At 48.6% G+C, this 20,626-nt stretch overlaps 1 protein-coding gene across 1 annotated transcript; it reads right to left on the bottom strand.

Annotated features, from left to right (window-relative positions):
* Positions 1 to 44: 44 nt before the first annotated feature.
* zbbx (zinc finger, B-box domain containing) lies at positions 45 to 19,099 on the bottom strand. The gene is made up of 14 exons (XM_064303320.1): positions 18,992 to 19,099; positions 18,259 to 18,366; positions 17,773 to 17,886; positions 15,030 to 15,111; positions 14,682 to 14,730; positions 14,420 to 14,538; positions 12,773 to 12,868; positions 8,911 to 9,072; positions 7,085 to 7,349; positions 5,286 to 5,406; positions 4,375 to 4,472; positions 2,692 to 2,861; positions 2,394 to 2,458; positions 45 to 1,419 (listed from the first exon to the last, which is right to left on the bottom strand). The coding sequence occupies exons 2-14, from the start codon at positions 18,318 to 18,320 to the stop codon at positions 45 to 47; spliced, it is 2,778 nt and encodes a 925-aa protein (XP_064159390.1). The 5' UTR covers positions 18,321 to 18,366; positions 18,992 to 19,099.
* Between the last annotated feature and the right edge of the window lie 1,527 nt (positions 19,100 to 20,626).

The raw sequence follows: 20,626 nt of genomic DNA, 5'->3' as shown, positions 1-20,626 counted from the left end.
GGTTACCAATAGTTAGGTAGGCGATGGTAATTCATTGAACCTTGCTAGGTGATCGGTGATTTATCCCTGCAACTCTGTTCAGGTAAGGGCAACCTGAGTGATTCATTCTTGAAATCCTGTTCTGGTACAGTTGATTCAGGCAATTCAGCCCTGAGACTCAATTCAGCTGATTCATCGTTGATATCTCGTTCTGCTAGGGGTCCTCCAGGTGATTTATCCCTGCAACTCAGTTCAGGTAAGGGCAACCCGGGTGATCCATTCTGGAAATCCTGTTCTGGTACGGTTAGTTCAGGCAATTCATCCTTGAAACTAAATTCAGCTGATTCATCCCTGAAATCCTGTTCAGCTAGGGTTGATCCAGGTGATTTACCCCTGAAACTCAATTCAGGTAGGGGTAAACTGGCTGATTTATCTCTGAAATCCTGTTCAGGCAGAGGCGACTCTGGTGATTTGTCCCTGGAGGGCACAGGAGTTAGTGGTGATGACCCAGTTGATTTGGACTTTAAGGTCTGTTGAAGCGGTGGCGATCCAGGTGATTTACCCCTGATAGTCAATTCAAGTGGTGGTGAATGGTGTGATTTACTCCTGAAATTCAGTTCAGGGGGTGGCAACTCAGATGACTTGTCCCTTGATAGAGATAGCCCATTTGATACGGACCTGAAGGACTGGGCTATTGATGGTGGTGATACAGTTGCCTTGGGTCTGGAAGTGAAATCAGGTAGCGGTGACTCAGCTGATTTGTCCCTAGAGGGCAGAGGAGTTAGTGGTGATGACCCAGTTGATAGGGACCTATAGGACTGGGCTGTTGATGGTGGTGATGCAGTTGCCTTGGGTCTGGAAGTGAAATCAGGTAGCGGTGACTCAGCTGATTTGTCCCTAGAGGGCAGAGGAGTTGGTGGCAATGACCCAGTTGATATGGACCTGTAGGACATGGACCTGGAGGACAAGGGTGTTGATGGTGGTGATGAAGTTGTTTTTGCCCTGGAGGGCCATTCGGGTGGTGACGGCCTAGTCAATTTGAATCTGGAGGGCAGGGGGTTGCGTACTGAAGACCCAGTCGACTGGGGCCTGGAGGACAGGGGGGATGGTGATGACTGCCTCGAGGCTACAGCAGACTGTGGAGGTCTAATCTGGCATGGGGCAGACCAGGATGTCTTCCTCAAGGTCGGTTTTGAATCTAGTGAGGTAGTCATCACCCTGGCAGATCGGGATGTGGAGGAGCGGGGGGATGGAGGTGCGGGGGTCGGAGAAAGAGTTGCCTGAGGCGACTGAGTTAAGTGGGACCTGCATTTCTGGGGGGAAGGAGTGAACCCGGGGGGTCTTGGTAATTGATTGACTGGATGGTAATCGGTCGGTTCTTTGCTCCTCTTGGTCTCCTGGTGTCCTGGCTCCATAGCTATTCCTTCAGCCTCCGGCATCCTTTGGGAGACACGTGGAACGTTAATCTTTGCACATCAGCCGAGATGATATACATGCTGCACAATGCTTTGGGAATTATCTTTTTGGGATAAATTTCACAAAGGTCCAGATTCAATCAAACTGCAGTGTCCTCAGCCTTGAATAATGTATTAAAGTGTTTCATACATTTTTTGAGCCTTAGCTCAACTCCTGAGTGGCGAAGGGAGAGTGAAGTTTCATGAATCTCATCATGGGTGAGGGTACAGAGAGCTATTAATCACAGACTTGCTTAAATCAAAATATTTTGCGTTCCACAGCAAATCACAGTCATTGGTTGAAGTCAGCCACCCATTTTTGGTTTAAGGAAGCCTCACTCTCCCATTACAACTCACACAGTCATTTAGATAAGAACATTTATCCCTCACATATCCAACACTGTTAGGACCATCATGGCATCATTTATTTTTTTTCAGAAGACTGTACAATAAGCCACTGAAATATATGCATATAGCGTATTTTTCAAAATATATATATCATTTATGAACAATAAAAAGCTGTTGAACATTTTGCTGAATATTTTGATATCACGACACTCTTTCCAATCACATAATCTTGACACATCTTGAGCATGTCCCTGGTTACCCTCTTTTCAGACGAGAAGTACCTGAAAACAGCAATGCAAACGCTTCCTTTTGTCTCTCTCTCTCGCTTACTTAGTCTGAACAATCTTACCACATTAACAAAAACTTCCTTTGCTCCACCCTCAAAAACCACACAGGAGCAGATAATCGCGTGGGGAGGGGATATGGTGTGGAAACACAGCCTGTTTAAGTTTGCAACTCGAGCGTAAAGGAAAAGCGTGATGGAAATAATGGAGTGAGTTTTAAGTTATTTCCACTCTACAATCAAAGGCTCATTACACATGGTGTTATTGTGTCAAGGTGATGCACGCAAAGCATGCGAGTCGGAGCACGGGCTTTAATTACGCCTCTTACATCCCGTTGTCCGTTTCCAGTTCAGCTGTAAAGGTGCTGTTCAGCACAGCTGAGTCCCCAGCCATCTGCAATAAAAATACACGGACAGCAATCATGATGTCTGCACTAGGCTGCACTCATTTTAAAGGAACATTACCACGGCATCAGTGTCTGAACCACACTTTATTAATACAATTATCCCTGGGAGAGGCCCAGGGAGGATGCGCTGTCAGCTTGTATAGAGACAGAATCGCATACAGGAACCTGTTCTGATTATAATCGAAGAGAGGAGGCACTGGTTAAAATAACTGGAGCTCACCTGCTCTAACTCCACCATGCTGAGACATGATTTAGCTGGGCTGTCTTGCTGATTGCCGCCTGTGAAAAAGCTGGACGTGGAGGCGGATGCGGAGGTGGAGGCGGTGGTGGAGGGGGCAGCGTCTGTGGCGAAGAGTGACGCACAGTACCTCTGCATCTCCATCTCTTCAGCTACAAGGCAGGCAGACACGACCACCAATGAGACGCGAGCACAACCAGATTCACAGGACACTCTGTTCTGTGTAATGCCCAAACTCAATCAACGTTTGCTCTCAACTCAGACTTAAACACATATCTAAGAATTCACAAACACAGTGTGGTAAGTTAAGTTTGGTCATCCCAGAGCTGGTCATGCTGTGTTTGTGAAAAACGCATACACCTGCATTTATTTGTCAGTCAAAGTAAAGGACAGTTGTTGATTGAATCCAGGCCTTAACTACTGTCAAAGGTCCACACGTACTAGCAACCCTATCACTCTATATCTTCCTCAGGTCATACTATGCTAGAAGAGGTATTGGTGGGCCACTAGGGGGCGTTCTTCCTTCTGCACCAAATATAAATTCATTGCCCCAGCACGGTGTTACAGAAGGTGCTTTCTTTCAGATGAGACCGAGGTCCAGGCTCAGTGTACTCATTAAATATTCCATTGCGTTTTTTAAAAGAGTAGGGGTATTAAGTCCAGTTGTTTTGACTCAATTCCCACAAAATCCGGTTCTCTACATTGGGCCACCTAATCACCCCCTCTACAAGCTACACAATTTCTGCCCTCCCTACACACTCAGGTCATCACTGCAAAAGATAACTGAATTCTCAGTAGATATACATGGTATTTTTTCTAAAAGAAACAAGCCTAAGTCACCAGTCAGCATGTGCTGCTGTAAGCCATCTGTCCCAAACAAATCAACCCCTCTCATAATTCCTGTAATATGCTATATGATGTCACACGTCATCTCAGCCATGTTGAGCAATGGGATCCACTCTAGTCTCGGCTTTTCTGCAGGAAAGAGTCTGACAGCTCTGCAAAGTTAATAAAAGTTAGCGGAACAGAGTCAACATGGTGCCCCACATAAATGTATTATTCATACCCGCTGAATACATTTCAGAAAGAGATCAGTCTTGTTCGCCACTCTAAAACATTTATGCAGGAAATAACTAAAATCTGCTTCATGAAATGCAACTTTTTGAGCCCGACGGTTTGTCAGGATAGGCTTTCAGCTGATGGCGAAATAAATAAATAAGACGCGGAGGAATAAACATGATCTGAGCGAAACTGAGCTTGAAAACAAGTGTCAGCGTTGAGCGCTGGAGTCAGTCGAGCTCCACCTCTTTCAGACGGGGTAGGCGATACGGGGCCTGAGAGTTCACACCCATCTTGGGGGTAAAATCGGCCGGGGTACCATAGAGACGGGTCTGAGGTGGGACCGTGCCGTGGCGGGGTCGTGTGAAGGGCGCCTTCCGCACCTCCCCCGCACGACTGCTCACTCGCGCTGTGATACCCCAACTGCTCTCCATTCTCCCCCGCGCAGAACACCGGGAGCTGGATGACCGCCCCTCGATGGGTTCGAACCGCACGCGGGCAGGCGCGGTTGACCGCAGGGGCGGCGGTTACCCGCGGTTACCCGCGGTCGAGTGCCCCGCGCGGCTCCCGCGTTTCTTTATTTCCCCTAAGAAAAGGCGAATGAACCTGTCAGTTCTTCCTCGCCCGTCACACGGCCGGCATCCGCCTGAGATTCTTGATACGGGCCGGCGGCAGGGAGCGGTCGATACTCCTCGATAGGCGTCCTGGAAAATAAAAAAGGCCCCAAAAATAACAGAGTAAATAGGATTAGAGCAGAATAGGTTACGGGTGCTTTTTTTTCCATTATTTTCCCAAAAATCAAGCCCTTTTAAGTCCCCTTCCGCTGATAAGTAATACACGCCCGGCACACCGCTACGGTTTACTGCAGGGATTTAGATATGTGAGCAGAGCCACGTTGAAGGGGACAGATACGGCAAAATACGACAAGATGAACTTTAACTGACTTTAGATAAACGGGGTAAACTTGGAGAATGTGAGACTCTGTCCGTTTTAGCATGCAGATGTGCACGGAGCTCTCCTACCGATTTTCTCTATCCCCCGCAGGATTAAGAAAAACCGTTTTATCACCTGCGAAGGCTCAGCTATGCACTGACCTTTGAAAGAATATTACACTTTTGGGGCGACTTCATTAACAGCAGTGTAATTTCCCTGGGTAAATTTCCCCGTGATGGCAAACACGTGACTTTAAAGTGAGCACACCGAGCGGTAGGGCTGCTGTGCTGTAGTTATAATCGATACAATCAAGCATAAAACACCTAATGAAGTGAAACTAGTGCATCAAAGGGCAGCTTTTATTGGATGGCTGGACTTCATCTAAGAGGTCAGTCCTGAAAAGCAGGACAAATCCGGTTAACCGCCATACAGTGGAAATCACATTGTTCGCGTTCTCTGATTGATTTCAGGTGAGGGTGAGGGTAGGGCTTGCGTTAGCGCTCGAGCCCGCGCGTCTAAGCTCTGCCGCGTCTTCGCGGTTTGTCTCAAGAGAAAGGGCCATTCCCCTCCAGCTTCCGTCTCACCGTCTGTGTTTCTTCACCAGCAGCTTCTCCATGTAGCTCAGGCCGTGTTCCCTGAACTCCACCTCGATCGGCCGTCCCCTCTGGACGAGGTCGGCCTGGGCGGCGAAAACCTCGGTGGGCGCTGGGCGAACAAAGAAAGAAATGGAAAAAAAAAATCTTTCGACTTTCTTAGAGCCCAGTGGCGCAGTGGTCTTCATGTGCCAGCTGGCTAAGTCACATGCCTGACTAATGAGTCTGTCTATTTCAGTTTAGAGAATTGGAATAGATTGTAAATTGTGAAATAAACTAGGTCCCAAGTGTAGTTGTTCATAAACAGAATAAACCCCGCATCTCAACCAATTTAAACCAGCCAATCCCAGCCAACCCCAGCCATTCTCGACGCATCTCCAAGGAGAACATCACCCGACAGACACGTGCATCTTATAAAACCTCGAAACCATATACAGAGTCTAAAGAGTCAAAAGAGTCAAAACTAGTTATCCGATTCATTATATCATTTGAACAGGACCTCAAACTAGAAGCAGCATATTTTAATGTGACGCAGAAAGACAGCAAAGGCCGAGGACACAGAGGTGGAATGGGGCGAAAGTTACGGTGCCGGAATCAGCACAACTGTGGCTGCAGTGGAGGCTGCAGCAGAGTGTTTGCCATGGGCAAGCAGTCAGGCCCTGGCGTAGAGGACCTCCCCCTAACACAGCAGTCATTATGTGAATATGCTTGGACCAGAGCTTTTACAAACTGCTGCGGTGGTAAGCACTTTTCACCACCCAGCAACCCCGGGAGAGAGAGAGAGAGAGAGAGAGAGGGAGAGAGAGAGGGAGAGGGAGAGAGGTGGGGGGGGAAGGAAGAGGGAGAGAGAGAGAATGGGGTAGGAAGAGAGAGAAGGAGAGACAGGGGGAGGGAAGAGGGAGAGAGACAGAGAATGGGGGAGGGAGAGAGAAGGAGAAAGAGGGAGAAGGAAGAGGGAGAGAGAGAAAGGGGGAGGGAGAGAGAGAGAGGGAGGGGAAGACAGGCAGACTCGCCCGGGGCACCCCCTTCAGTATGCACCACCACAATATTGCTTGCTTCTAATCTTACATAATGGAAAAATAACAGATGCCAAGACGGAAACATGCAGGAGGCAGAGGAGGAGAAACCACGGTGAAGAGGATAAATAAACCTTTAATTGTTTCAGGGATTTCAGATTTCAAATAGAATCCGAAATCCATCTGGAGGAATTCTGAAGGAATACAGTCACCTGCGTTACCAGCCTGGAGTTCAAGGCTTATTATATTTCACCGTGAGCATTACAGAAATGAGCCAGTCAGTCTCCGTGGGGACCAGCGTGCGCACATGCCCTCGTAACGAGGAAAATCATTAATGCTACATTGTTTGTGACAATAGGGAGAAAGGCATACAAGAAAATCAAAGCAGGAGAAAAACCTTTCTTTAGAAAGCTACATCACTTCAGAAAACACAGCAAAATGAATACGAGAAGAAAACTACTAATGAGATCAAGGCACAGAAGTAATGTTTGCCGTGGGTTTACAAAGTTATATTCATTGCAGAAAATGATCGCAAACACAGTGATTTTATATGCAGTCAACGCTGGGGTGCCCTGATGTGTCCAGGTGCTGGTCAGCTGGTCACATGGCTTTCACAATCAGATTTAAGAAGTTAATACTTAACATTCTGCCATTTTAGGTGGTGGCTGAGTAAAACGTATGTGAGGATCTGTACATGGTGTGTTAAAAATGACCTGATGGCGCCAGTCTAATTAATAAAGGTCCCTCTGTCCCACCCCAAAACAGGTGCATTACCTTTCAGGGTTTCTTTCAGTCCCCACAAATCCTCTGGGCCCACATCTGGCTCTGGGTCCACCTCCACCTCCGGCTCCAGCTCCGCCTCCAGCTCTGGCACCGGCTCCACCTCTGAAACCCCACCCTGCCCTCTCCACTCCCACAGTGCCTCCTGGAACGATCTCTCCGACTCCTTCTCATCATACTCCCCGCACAACAGGTTCTGTCTATGCTGGCTCTCCGCCTCTCCCCTCTCTTTCACACCATCGTTCTTCACGAGCAAAAGCTGAGACACAAAGAGATGGGGGGGGGGGGCATTTGGAGACAGGGAGACAGGCATGAAAGACACAGAAAGGGAAGTGTAATGTCAGCACTGTGTGGGCCAGCACGGGAATGTCTTAGTGACTGTGGGGTTAGAAGTAAACACCCAGCTAAAAATGACTGCTTCCCAGAACATTCCTGATGGTTAGCATGGTGAACGTTCCCAAAACAGATTTGTTAAGTTCCCTCGATACCCCCTGCATTTTTTATTGGAATATTTCAGGAATGGTCTTGGAACATTATGCATTTTTTATTCCAGTTTGGTGTAAATAATCATTTTATTGATTGTGGATGGTGGCTAAAATGTTCACTTTAACAGGAAAGTCAGCAATGTCCAACTATTCCGGCATTTCAATAGCTGCATTCGCAAAATGCTATTGGCACGTGTCCTCCATGATGGGGAGTGCACACCCCAGGAATGCTTGTACAGGCTGTATGTGGCCTGACCAGCAGAGGGCGACACCAGGCGCACTGAGCAGAGCGGTGACAGAGCTTCTTTTCTTTTTTTTCCACACAAGAAGGCCGGTTCCAATGTCTTATTTACAGATGGTTGTTGAAGTCCTGTGGTTTTTAACAGTACTCTGTCACTCTGCAGTTTGTGGAGGATGGACTTGTGGGGGTCAGATCGATAGCGATTACACAGCTGAGTTCTTTTCAGGAGTAAACAGTGTGGGAGGGCCCCTGTTGAGAAAGAGCCTTGGGAGGAGAGTAGGGTGGGGGGGCCATTAGAGGAGCAACAGAGAGGAGCAGCGATCAGCACATTAGACTCGTGACCTGAGAACAGTCGGTTTCAATTCCGTGGGAGGCCTCTGCTCCTCTGCTCTTAAACAGCCCAATTGATCTGATAAACTGTCCGCTGGTATCAACGGCTACGAAAAAGGCTAACTTCAGACCATCAGAATCGGGTAAGCTGTATGGAGCCCGACAAACAGAACACCAAAATTCTATCCAGTGCTGAAATGTAGGCTGCCTGTATTCAGATATGCTTCTGACTTTTGTGCAGATGTGGGTGTGACTGTGATGTTCTGTCCCCCAGTTTTCACTGCAAAAAAAAGTCTGTCTTAACAAGTGTTTCAGTCCTGTAATGAAACTTCTGGCCTGATTTACTATGACCTTTAGCACGTACAAAACCTTTTAACGCATGCAAAACTAACAATACAGCCAGTGATTGATGCAAAACAAACACCATGACTAATTACTGGTCATGTTATTGATTTTGCATGTGCTAAAATGGTTTGCACGTGTTGAAGATCTTAGTAAATCAGATTATATATTTTTTATCTCAATAGAAAATATTAGCTGGTCTTTAGTTACGTTTTCCTTAACAAGTGAAATTGTCTTACCCCATTGTCAGATCTTGATGACTGAAACTCTCACCTTAAGGGCATCTTTTTGAAAAAATAATTGAAATAAGAGTAAATAAATGTTCTTTAATGAAGTCTATTAAGTCTAAAATACTTGCTAAGATGGACTTATTTCTTGTTTTTTGCAGTGTTCTGTTACCTGAGTCCACCCGCGTTACTCACTTGTGTCTGTGGAAGGGTCGTGGATGAAGGCTTGCTCCTTAGCGCCCCCTGGCTCCATTTAGCGTCCTTCCTCTTGCTGTTCACAGCTGACCCTTCAGGCTCAATTTGTCTCTTAAACTGGCTCACAACATCCAATGCGCTGATGGAGGTCTGGATCTCCATCTGTTCACCAGCCAGTGAGAGTCATAAATTAATGACTCGGTCCATATTCCCCACTAGGAGAAACTGATTAGCCGCTAAGGGCTCACGCATCAGGAAATTCAATACCGCATACACGCATGCACGCACACACACCAATGCCACACGCACTCACGAGCAGAGACAGACATATGATATGCTTGTGCATATAGAGTCACATACAAAAACTCACAAACATGCGTAGTCAAGTGTACACACACATAAAGTCTGTCTTTTCTCACACACACACATACACACTTCCTTAGCTGTATTTTTGGGGTTCTGAATAAACAGGATAAAAATGAGATATATTTTGAAGAGCAGCCAGCAGAACATCAGAGGGTTCAGCCCTGGGTTCAATTCGGTCAACAGCACTGAATAACATGATAAAAGTATAAGCTCGGCCAAACACTAGCGTGCTCAACATCTACGGACGACTATATTCTTGGCCCAAAGCCAATTGGACAAAAAGACCAGAGAGGGACACTGGTTCAATTAAACTGTCACCTGAATTAAACCGCATAGGGGTGGTGGTTCAGTTCATCTTTCACTAAATCGAATTGCCAATGAGAGGAGTGCAGCTCTGCTTAAGCAGCCAACTGGACCAAACCACTGGGAGGGGGGTACTGCTCTGCTTCAGCAGCCAACTGGACCAAACCACTGGGAGGGGGGTACTGTTCTGCTTCAGCAGCCAACTGGATCAAACCACAGGGAGGGGGGTACTGCTCTGCTTCAGCAGCCAACTGGACCAAACCACTGGGAGGGGGTACTGCTCTGCTTCAGCAGCCAACTGGATCAAACCACTGGAGGGGTTACTGCTCTGCTTCAGCAGCCAACTGGACCAAACCACTGGGAGGGGGTACTGCTCTGTTTAAACAGCCAACTGGACCAAACCACTGGGAGGGGGGTACTGCTCTGCTTCAGCAGCCAACTGGATCAAACCACAGGGAGGGGGGTACTGCTCTGTTTAAACAGCCAACTGGATCAAACTACAGGAAGGGGGGTACTGCTCTATTTAAACAGTCAACTGGACCAAACCACTGGGAGGGGGGTACTGTTCTGCTTAAGCAGCCAACTGGATCAAACCACAGGGAGGGGGGTACTGCTCTGCTTCAGCAGCCAACTGGATCAAACTACAGGAAGGGGGGTACTGCTCTGTTTAAACAACCAACTGAAGCAAACCACAGGGAGGGGGGTACTGCTCTGTTTAAACAGCCAACTGAAGCAAACCACAGGGAGATGGGTGCCACGTTGGTTGAATAATCTGCATGATGTAAGAAGTGCCAGCATGAGACAAAATCTGACTGTATGGTACAAGCTCACACCTAACCCACTGAAAGGCATACGGAAACATAAATGCCCCCGCCCCCCAATATACACACAGACATATACATGCATCCTTTCACATCAAAAACCACGCCAGCCATGACAGACAGGGCCAGTATGTGCTCTGAGGAACATGTTCTACAATGTCCTTCAGAAAAGAGGTGAACGCTTTCAATACGGTACTTTCAGGAGGTAGGAAGCACCCTCCCTGGTTTTGTCCGAAAACACAAAAGGTAGGCTATGCCTAACAACGCGGGAACGCCATGCACTTGGGAAGATGTGGCTCATCTCCGGTCCACGGGCCTCCGTGTGAGACTGCACGTGGATCGCAAAGCTATTCCTTTCAGGTCCAGACCAACTGAGGCGCCGACGGACTTCTGGAAGATTATCTGCACACAGAGCCGCCTTTGTGTCTCTCCTAATTCTCTGCCGGCTTGTTTAAAGTTTGCTGGATGGCACGCGGAGCACCACGCTGGGAAATCAACGGAGGGGCGCCCGCCAAAAAAAAGGGGAAGACTGCGCTGCGGTAATGTCCTGCTGGCGACCGCGGCGCACACGCGAGGCGTCTCTTAAGACTGTAAATCCCGCAGAGGAGACGGCGCCGAGAATCCGCGCTCGAGGACACAAAGCCACGAAGGCGTCCTCGATCGAGTGGATATTTTACATTTTTTCCCCCCCAAAACGAAACGGAATTACGAGCGGCAAGAGCCTGGCGTCAGCGCGGGGCTTTTAATCCCAGATCTGCGCGTCCTGCCAGCGGCTCGGCCTTCCCCCCCCACCCCCCCGCTCGCCCGCTGCCGCGCGAGCCGCTCTGGCGGCTGCTCACGCCGCTCGTTTGTTTGTTTGTTTGTTTGCTTCAATCTGTTTAACTTTGTTTTGGATCATAAAGTAAGAAAAGCTGCAACAATGGCGGGGAGCTGGTAGACGTCCGGGCCGGCCTCGCTCCGCGGCGCAGCGGGCTGGCTAACGCGCCGCGGCAGGCCACCGAGGGACGGCGGGCCCCAAGGTCAACGGCAAGGTCGCCGATACTGGGAGCCCGCTGTTCCACGTGTGTGTGCGAACACCCCCGCGGAGGCCGATGCGTCGTCTGGCCGCCCAAGATTAATGCTGGCCCACACTGTGAGCTGAAGCCCTGTTAACCTTGTGTCTGCAGGAAGAGCACACACACGCACGCACACACACACACACACACATGTACACACATCCATACACACACACGCACACACACACACACATGTACACACATCCATACACACACATGCACACACATGTACACACATCCATACACACAGACACACACACACACACACACAGGCACACACACACGCGCGCACGCACAGACACACAGACACACGCACGCACACACACACACACTGGCACACGTGCGCGTCCAGGCAGGAGCGCTGTACCGCAGGCCGAGTTGCAGGCTCACGCAGCGCAGGCCGTGACTCTGAGCGGTGCGCTGGAGCACGCCGCTGCCTCCGTAATGAGAGGCGCTCGTCTGTATCCAAAACACCGCGGCGGCGTGAGCTCGCGGCCCCCAGGCTAACGCCAGCGAGACTGCTCTCTTTCCAAGGCTCACAGGCTGCGTTCCTCTGCCCCGGTCCAAATGATTCCAAACACCTTGCATATCGTTAGCCTCGCCTAGCGCTGTTTATTTCTTTGCTTTCTCCAGCAGTCGCTCCCCTAAGGCCCCCTTTACTGGGCTATTACGGTGGAACCCAGACAGAAGCCCGGGCTGATGCTCGTATTTACAACTTTCTGAGCCGCAGTCTGTAACCCCCTCTGGCTGCTGCTATGGGAGGGGGCAAATAACATTCTCACCGCGCCTCTGTGGCACTAGCAGCGTGGTAAACATGGTGAAAATGTAAGAAAGCGCTAGAATACACGTTGTTTCTAGAATACGCTGTATTTCTGACTCTCGCTCTGCGTTAATAGAGTTACGAGGCAGCACAGCGCTACGCTAACGTCTCTGAGAGGGCGGAACCAGGGCACACGGGTCGAAGCCTGACTGATGAGCTCTACTGATACGCCCCCAGGGACTGGAGCGGACCGCACGGCCGCATATTAACCACACGTTAATGCACGTGCGCGCACCGGAGAAGCAGGCAGGTATCCGAACGCCAGTCAAAGTGCCAGCATTTGCTCTTCCAGCATGAGATACGTGCGCACAACCCGCATGCGTGAGCGTTCGCCCGTGCGGGAATCCGCCGTTTTTTCCGGAAAGAAGCCGCCGGAGGCGAGGCTTCCGCACCGCCGGCGTTTAGCAGCGACGACACGTCCGTGGGCCGCCGTCTCGGGCGCGGTCCGAGGCGCGGCGGTGACAGCTGGAGCTGCATGTGTACATGCCCCTTCCTACCTGGATCGGGATCATTCTGTGATTCTTCAGTGCCCCCTTCTGGTGGAACCTGGCAAAGCAGCCCACGCAGTAGTCCTCTCCGCATTCCGCGCACATCTTCCCAGGGAACGGGAAAATAAATAAATAAATAAATAAACAAATCATAATGATTCAAATAAGGTGTCTTTACAGGGAGCAGAACTTCAAGGAAAATATACGTCGGTACCTTACCTCAAACTTTAAGCTTGAGAACAAACTCGAAAGTGATAAATATAAAATGAACATAATACCACAGTGTGCATATTTGTGATAAAAATGTAGCCGATCTTGGGGGAGCTCATTATTTCTTATAACAGAGTAAATTACCCTGGCAGCCAATGTGTGCTGACAGAAGAGGTAAGTGGACAGACAGAAAGACAGATGTGTGTGTCTGTGTGGGTGTGTGTGTGTGTGTGTGCGCGTGCAGGCGTGTGCTTGTGTGAAGGCATATGTATGGGCATGAGGATTGACGGAAGGTCAAACATCCTGATTCACACTCAGCCACCCCACCATCCCCCCAATCCTCCGCTTCTCCATGAGCTGACTGCTTCCTGTTCAGTTAGATGAGCTCGCTCTGGTCTCAGAGCTCGACAAGCAACAGAACGCCTGCACACCTGCCTCCCCCCTCCGCCCCCCTCCCGTCTGCTCCCGCCAGCGCCCGGGAGAGAGGGGCACGCGGGCCGGACCCGCAGCTGCGCCCATTACCGCCTGTTAATGGCCCCCATAAAAAACAGCAGCGTTTCATCGCTCCGGACCGGGGGATAAATAACCACGCTAAAGCGGGGCTTAACCGCCGCGGCCGCCGCTCGGCTTCCGCCGGCGCGACTGACGGGGGAGCTCCCCTCGCCCGTCTCGCCTTCGCGCGCGGCTGCGGCCACCGGGGAGCCCGGCGGAAACCCGGACACGGCCGTAGAGAAGGGTCGGGTTCGCTCCCGCTGGTAGAGCCCCACGTTACGCGCGCGTTACAGAGCTCCTCTCTAAAAGGCGCGTCTTCTCTGCGCGCGTCAGCTCTCCGAACGGGAGCAAAGGCACAGACCGCGGGCACGCGAGCGCAGAGCAGTGAGCAGAGAGTGAGTAAAACACGCAATGCCATGCACATCCATGTTCATTTAATCTGCCTTTCAGCTCAGAAATCGCACTTTGCAGAGGAGGCCCGCAGATCTCCCCACCCTGAAACACAAAGCCCCCGGCGCGGGTGGGGTTGGCTGTGAGGGCGGAGAAAAGGCTGAGGCGCGACCGTTCGGCGAGGGTGGAGGTGAGGCTGAGGATGGAGGGGGCTGCAAGGCTAAAGTGCGCAGCAGCAGTAAGCTGTGTGGGTGGAGTAGGTGGTGAGAATGTCGTTAGCCGTGTGGGTGTTCTAGGTGGAGAGAATGCTGTTAGTTGCGAGGGTGGTGAGAATTAAGAGTGAAAATGGACAGAATAGTCAGCTTGGAGTTGACGGCGAGTCACATTAGCTATGCAGGTGGAGCGGACTGTGAGAAGGAGAAGCAGGGCTCTTCAGAAGCTCTAAGGGGCGCGAAGCACTTCCCAGCCGGCGGGAGGCTAACTAGCAGCACCTGGCGTTCTGGCTAATTTACACGCCGCGCGCGCACAGGCCCTGCAGCAGAGCGGGACACGGGTCACACCCACCAGCCTGGCAGCGCTGGCCTCGCACTGACCGCAGGGCTTCCCCCGCAGCCTGGGCTTCCTGCTGGCCGCCTGCTCCCCGGGCGGCGGGCGTGGCGCCTTCCCCGTCGGCCTGCCCGGCTCTGCTGGCAGAACACACGGTGGGGAGGTCAGACTGAACGCCCCCCGGGCACAGCCTCGACCTGAATTTCCCCCACTCTACGAACACGATGGAGTTTAAAACCCTCTCTTTCTCACAAACCCCAGCGCCTGACACGCTACATACCTTCCGGCTCCCCTTTAAGGACCCTCATCTTCACCTTCCCAGCAGACAGCTGCATAAAATCATTAAAAAGTGCGTCACAAAACGTATCGTCGATATTCTGAGGTGAAACAAGTGCCAGCTGAAAACAGTAATAGTATTGGCTTGACTGCAGTATCTTTTGGTCTGTGCACAGTGGATACTGTGAATCTGTTTGTTTTTTGTCTTTGTGGTTGGGACCTGGAGAATTCCCCGCCTCACCAGCCTGTGTCTAATTTCTGCTCCGGTGCGCGCTGACCTCTCTTTTTACCAGGGCCTGTTTACACGCTTTAATGGCTCAGGGGGAAAAATCGCGATTCTGAAGTGACTCACCTTTTGAAAGCTGTTCTCCTTGGTCTTGGTCGCACCTTGAGAAGTGGCTTTCACCGACTTCCAACGAAACCCACCAGACTTTCTGAAAGAGGAAGGAGCGTGCACAGTGTTACTCTCAGTAAACTGTTAAAAAATGACGCGCTCTGGCCCTTGGGCATGCTCGTTGTGCCTGAGGTAACGTAGTGAAGCACAGGTTCTCTCATCAGGGCCACTGAAAGGAACGGACCCTGAGGTACAGATTAATCACTAAGGATGTTTTGTGAATGGTGCGGGTGGAGCGTAGCGTCGGGTAATCGAAGAGCCAACAGATTTCTCTGCGCTGAGACAGCTGCGGCAGCAACGGAGGACACCGTGTCCTTGTGACGAGGCAGAAACCGTGAGCCGGGTCAACTCCATTACATCATCGCAGAGAACACCTCAGGAGGCGATGTGTCATGTGATCCCCCCCACATACACACAGGAGTGAGGTCATCGCAATGATACACACACACACAAACAAGGACACTCACACAAAATAACACACTCAAGCAAACAACCATACATCAAATTAAGTAAAAACTGTACCTAAATTTATCAAATGTTGTCTAAGGGCTTATGCATAATTAAAAGAATGAGCAACACAGTTAATAATTCTCCCTTGCTGAAGTTTGTTTGGCCGTGAGTTGTTTATCTGCTCAAATGCATTACCAAGGAGCTCAGTCACCCAGCTCTACATGCCATGGCGTCGAAGGTCTACTGCGTCAGAGCAACTGCGTGATGACGCACTGAGCCTAACCCCAAAATGCAGTGTACACTGAAGGTGGCCTCGCTGTATTTCTGGCTTATCATCAGAAAGCAAACTAATATTCGCATGATGACAGCTGCCATGGCAACAGGTAAATAAAGGCATGAGTGCTGTTGTTCTTTTCAACTTTCTTGAGTACATCTCAACTTCGGCATCAGCCTCAAACCTGATTTTCCTATGATGTAAACTCACAGTACAGAGATCAGGAAGGAGGCAAGGATGGAAGCAATAAAAAAGGAGGGAGATTAGCTTGGGTAAAGGAGGGAAGGAAGACAAACAAGAAGTGATCACTGAGATTATACAAGGGGAGGAAGAGACTGTCAGTTGGTGTAGAACCTTAGAAAAGCATACTAGTGCAAAGCAACAAACAGTGCATCTCTACAGTGCACAAGGCTGTACACAGAGCAGTAAATACCATTCACAGCACACTGCATCTCCATTCTGGAGTTGACATGGTCATTCTCCTTATTTTATATAGCGCAGGCAGCACAAATGACATCTGTAACTGCATGCAGTATGAGCTCATCCCCGTCCTTTAACAAGCAGGGGAACTTGGGAGCTCAAGATAAATAACGACATGCACTGGTCACAGGGCACTTTCCCACGGTAACAGAGGGGAGATGAACATGCGGATTTTAGCGCGCCTCTGCAGCCCAGGAAAACCTGGCCGCACTTTTACGGGACAGGGCACAGCCAGCGAACGGAGCGCGCTACACCGAAATCCCCTTTACTAGCAGGAATACGACTGGAGTGCGAAGCCGCTCCTGCACTTTAATTTTCCCGGCATCAGTAGGCGAACCCCTCCCCCTTACCGACGCAGTATTTTATTCCTTCGCACTTATTTGTTTGTTATCCAAGGCCGGCGCTCAATATTCTCAACGTGCGAGGCGTGAGCTTTTAATTAGCGGCGCGTTTCCCAAGAAGTGGTCGCAGAGAACGGCTCACAGATACATCTTCATCCCATTATCCGGCGTTAACTTGCACGTGGTGATGTATGAATTTCGCGGCAACAAAGCATACGTGTTATGTCGAGACAAACTCACCTTGGTGTTTATTTCCCCCAAGATTTCCGACGCAATTTATTATGATTGATTGTGTGCGCGCGCGCCTCAGAGAACATGATGTATGCAGTCTGCCTTCGGGCTGCCGGTTCCCCTCCGCGTGAGTTATGCCATCGTATATTCTGATTTACACACGAAATGGGCTCTCCATAATTTACATACACGCGGTCCATGGGTCAAATCTTAATGTTATTAATGGAAAGAAGGGTGTGCCGAAAAACAAATGCATTAATAATTCTTATGATGTTTGTTTTGAGGGGAAAATCATTTTTCGCCCCCTTTTGGCTCCCCCCTTTTGAAGTAAACTTCATTCCCTTTTCCCCAAAAAGATTACAACAGAATAAGCAGGCCAGCACCAGGAAGAGGTAACTCAATTCCCCCTGGCTCTTTGGGATATCGGTTTAATCTCCACATTGGAGAGGGGCACGGTGAAGGTCATAACTGACATCTTCTCTTCACGTTCATCACCGCCCTCCCATTGAGAAAGAGCTAAATAACCATAGATGCTGCATTATGACAAAATTACCCAGAAAAGCTCATGTACACCGTGCTATAGTAACATCAGTTTTACAGGGGAGTGTAAGACCGCATCTATCACTCACTTTGTAATTTCCATCACACACAGACACAATCGCGCTCTCTCTCTCTCTCTCTCTCTCTCACACACACACACACACACAGCTTCTCCTCCCTATTCTGTCCCTATTGCATTATCATTTCTTACTGCTTCTTATTCAATCTCTCTGCTACCCTCTCTCACAATCTCTCCTTTCTCACAGCCTTTCTCAGTGCTTCTCTTCTTACTCCTGTTTTGCCTTCTGGTTTCTCACTCCCATTGCTGCCCTCTCACTCGCTCACCCCCATTTCTACCCTCTGTCTCTCTTTCCTCCTCACTCACTCTCTCTCCTCTTTCTCCCGGCTCATGTCTTCTCGTAGCTGCTGAAGACGGCTCTCGATGATCCTGCTCTCTTGATCCAGCTGCACAGCGTCCAGATGCAGCTCCGGCAGATTCCTAGGGAAGAACACCAAACCGTTTATCAGTTAATAGGCTACACCTCCCAGATGTGCCTCGGCACAGAGTCTGAGGAAGGTTGAAGTTAAAAGTTTGACAAAGGTATATATACATCTCAGAATAAAACTCACGGATTCAGTACAATTCCCAATGTGGACACACAGACTATAAGATAAGCTCCATTGAAAATCTATTGAATACAATTCTATTAGGTTATTTTGGAAGATGTATTTAGCAAATAAAACTGTAATTTAATACATACACAAGTTCTATTATGGTGGAACATTTGTTAATTTGTTTGTTTGCTTGTTTGTTTGGCCTTGATTTACACAGAAACAGATAACATAGAAACAGATAAATTGATGCACAGACCTGCCTTTCATCTTCATTGAATTGGGCTTGTTGGGAACAACCACAAAATAATTTAAATTCATGGTTACTTCTCTGGATGCAATGTATGGGTTTTGAGCTAATTTCTTCCTGTAAAAAAACAAGGTAAACATGAGTGGTGGTTCTCTCAAATCCTTATAAAACACATAGTCATTTTTTTTTTTTAAATGAAATAAAGTGCATCGTTAATGTTCAACGAAATAGCTATACAATCAAATAGCAATAGACTCCATACAAATTATAAGATTTATTGTAGGCTGCTAACTAACCTTCGTCTAGTTAGCTAACATTGACAATAGCTGGCCATATTCCAAATTTGGCTGCCTATGCTGTTGAGAAAACTTCTATAGCTGAAAACATTACCGTTGTCACTTAGCTTACTCTACATCGCAAGCTAGTCTATCCATTTAACGTGGTAAATGCGTTTATTGGCTAGATTGAGAGACCCAGCTGAAGCTGTCTAACTAAAGTTAGCTTCTGTTGTTTTTGCTTAATGGATTCATTTGTGCAACACGTGAACTGTGAACATTAACCTGTTATTTGCGATTGGTATTATGACTTTGTATATTATTAATTGATACGTCAGGTATTTTCAATAGCTGGCTTAGCTGTCATTTCTTTTCGAATGTGCTGTCCTGTCAAAAAACGCGTGCAGACTAACACATAAGAAGTGGGCTGCATATAGTTAATATCAACATTTAGTATAGATATTTACCTCAGAGATGTCTTGGTTGTTTCCTTAAACTGGACATTTTTTACGTTAGCTTGCGTTACTTCAACAATAAGTTAGTGAACCAGGCAACGTTTGTATATGGGCGTCTCTATGGAGACGTGAATTCTCGCGAGAACTATCGTGGCAACGCTAGTCTCATTGACAGTCCGTGGGTATTTTTTACAGTCTCTGTGGTATGCCCAGAGCCTAGCCTAACCTCTTGTTTTTGTTCTGGACTGGGCTAAATGCTTGGATGTAAACACTTCAACTAGAGTCTTAGGAGGAAATCATAAGATCTTTATTTTATTTGACTGAGCCTTGTAAACGCTGGGTGTAAGAACTAATGACCATCTAAAGCTAACACGAGATCATATAGCTATGTGCTTACACATTAACTGCCACTGTTGTAGAGAAACAAATTTTTGGTAGTCTAATATAATCAATTTCAAAGATCAAAAGACCCCTGTTGCTACTTCAATCATGGCCAGCTGGAATTCTTTAATGAAAATCATTACTTTATTTAAATCAAAATTTGGATAGATGATGTTTTGATTACAGTCGTAAAAAAACTCATTAAGTGCTGCTGCGAGTCAGTATGTCTAAATTAGTAATCAAAGGAACCAAGCAAGAGTTCAGATTTATAATGATGAAATAGAATTTTAAAAATAATAAGCACAGTAATGTTGCTCGACATTTATCTGTTACTTGTAAAATATTTAAATGGTGTGCCTATTGTATTTAGTTTTATTTTACAAACCAAATGTGTTGTTAATGTCAATCAGGAAAAAGCCACTTCAATTACAAGTGTTCTGGGATGTTGTCTGAGCCCTAGCAGAACCTGCTTCCTAAGAAGCCACCTGACTGAACACAGCCCTGACCCTCCAGAGAGAGACAGCCATAGCCCAGTCTTATGACTCCAACAACTACAATACCAGAACCAGGCCTCATTTGTATTCAGAGGAAGAAAAGGGGGGAGCTTTCAGATGTGCTGTTGTGAAGGCACCCTTCCTATGGTAAATTTCCCCTGACCCTAACCCCCCCCCCCTCCCCTCCCCTCCAATCTGAGGGGAGTGGCAGGGGCCAATTACCTCAGCAAGCACCGTCCTGCCTCCTTCATTGGTGACAGCAAGTGTCTGGGGCCCTCTCTTTGGTTCAGGTCCACCCTTCAGCGGGGTGTGGGAAGCAGAAATGTTGGCCCCTGCCACTGGGACACAGCGACCCCTGCACAAGGCTCACAACCCTCCACCAGAGACCATCTTTCTTACCTGCCACTTAATCTGTTTGAGTTGCTTCACAAAAATGCAATCCCATCTCACAACTTTGGCTCCTGCCAGTGTGAGGCCAGCCAGGTATGTAACTGCATGCTGATGAGGAGGGTGGCAATGAGAGAGAGGGGAGAGGGAGAGGAGGAGGAGAGAGAGTGAGAAAAAGAATGATGGGAAAGGAGAGAGGAAAAGAGAATGAGGAGGGGAGAGAAGAGACAGGGACAGGGAAAAGCAGTGAGCCCTCGTAAACATGGACCAATGACAGAAATGTCTACTCTCTAAACCAGCCGACCACAATTGCTCACATAATAATGGGAGAGAGAAAGAGAGAGAGAGCGAGAGAGACCTTTGATGCTCCTTTATTTAACAGTAA

This window comes from Anguilla rostrata, chromosome 12 (assembly GCF_018555375.3).
Source record: "Anguilla rostrata isolate EN2019 chromosome 12, ASM1855537v3, whole genome shotgun sequence".
NCBI lineage: Eukaryota > Metazoa > Chordata > Actinopteri > Anguilliformes > Anguillidae > Anguilla > Anguilla rostrata.
Note: the sequence above shows the minus strand (reverse complement) of the source record. Positions and strands in the feature narration are given on the sequence as shown.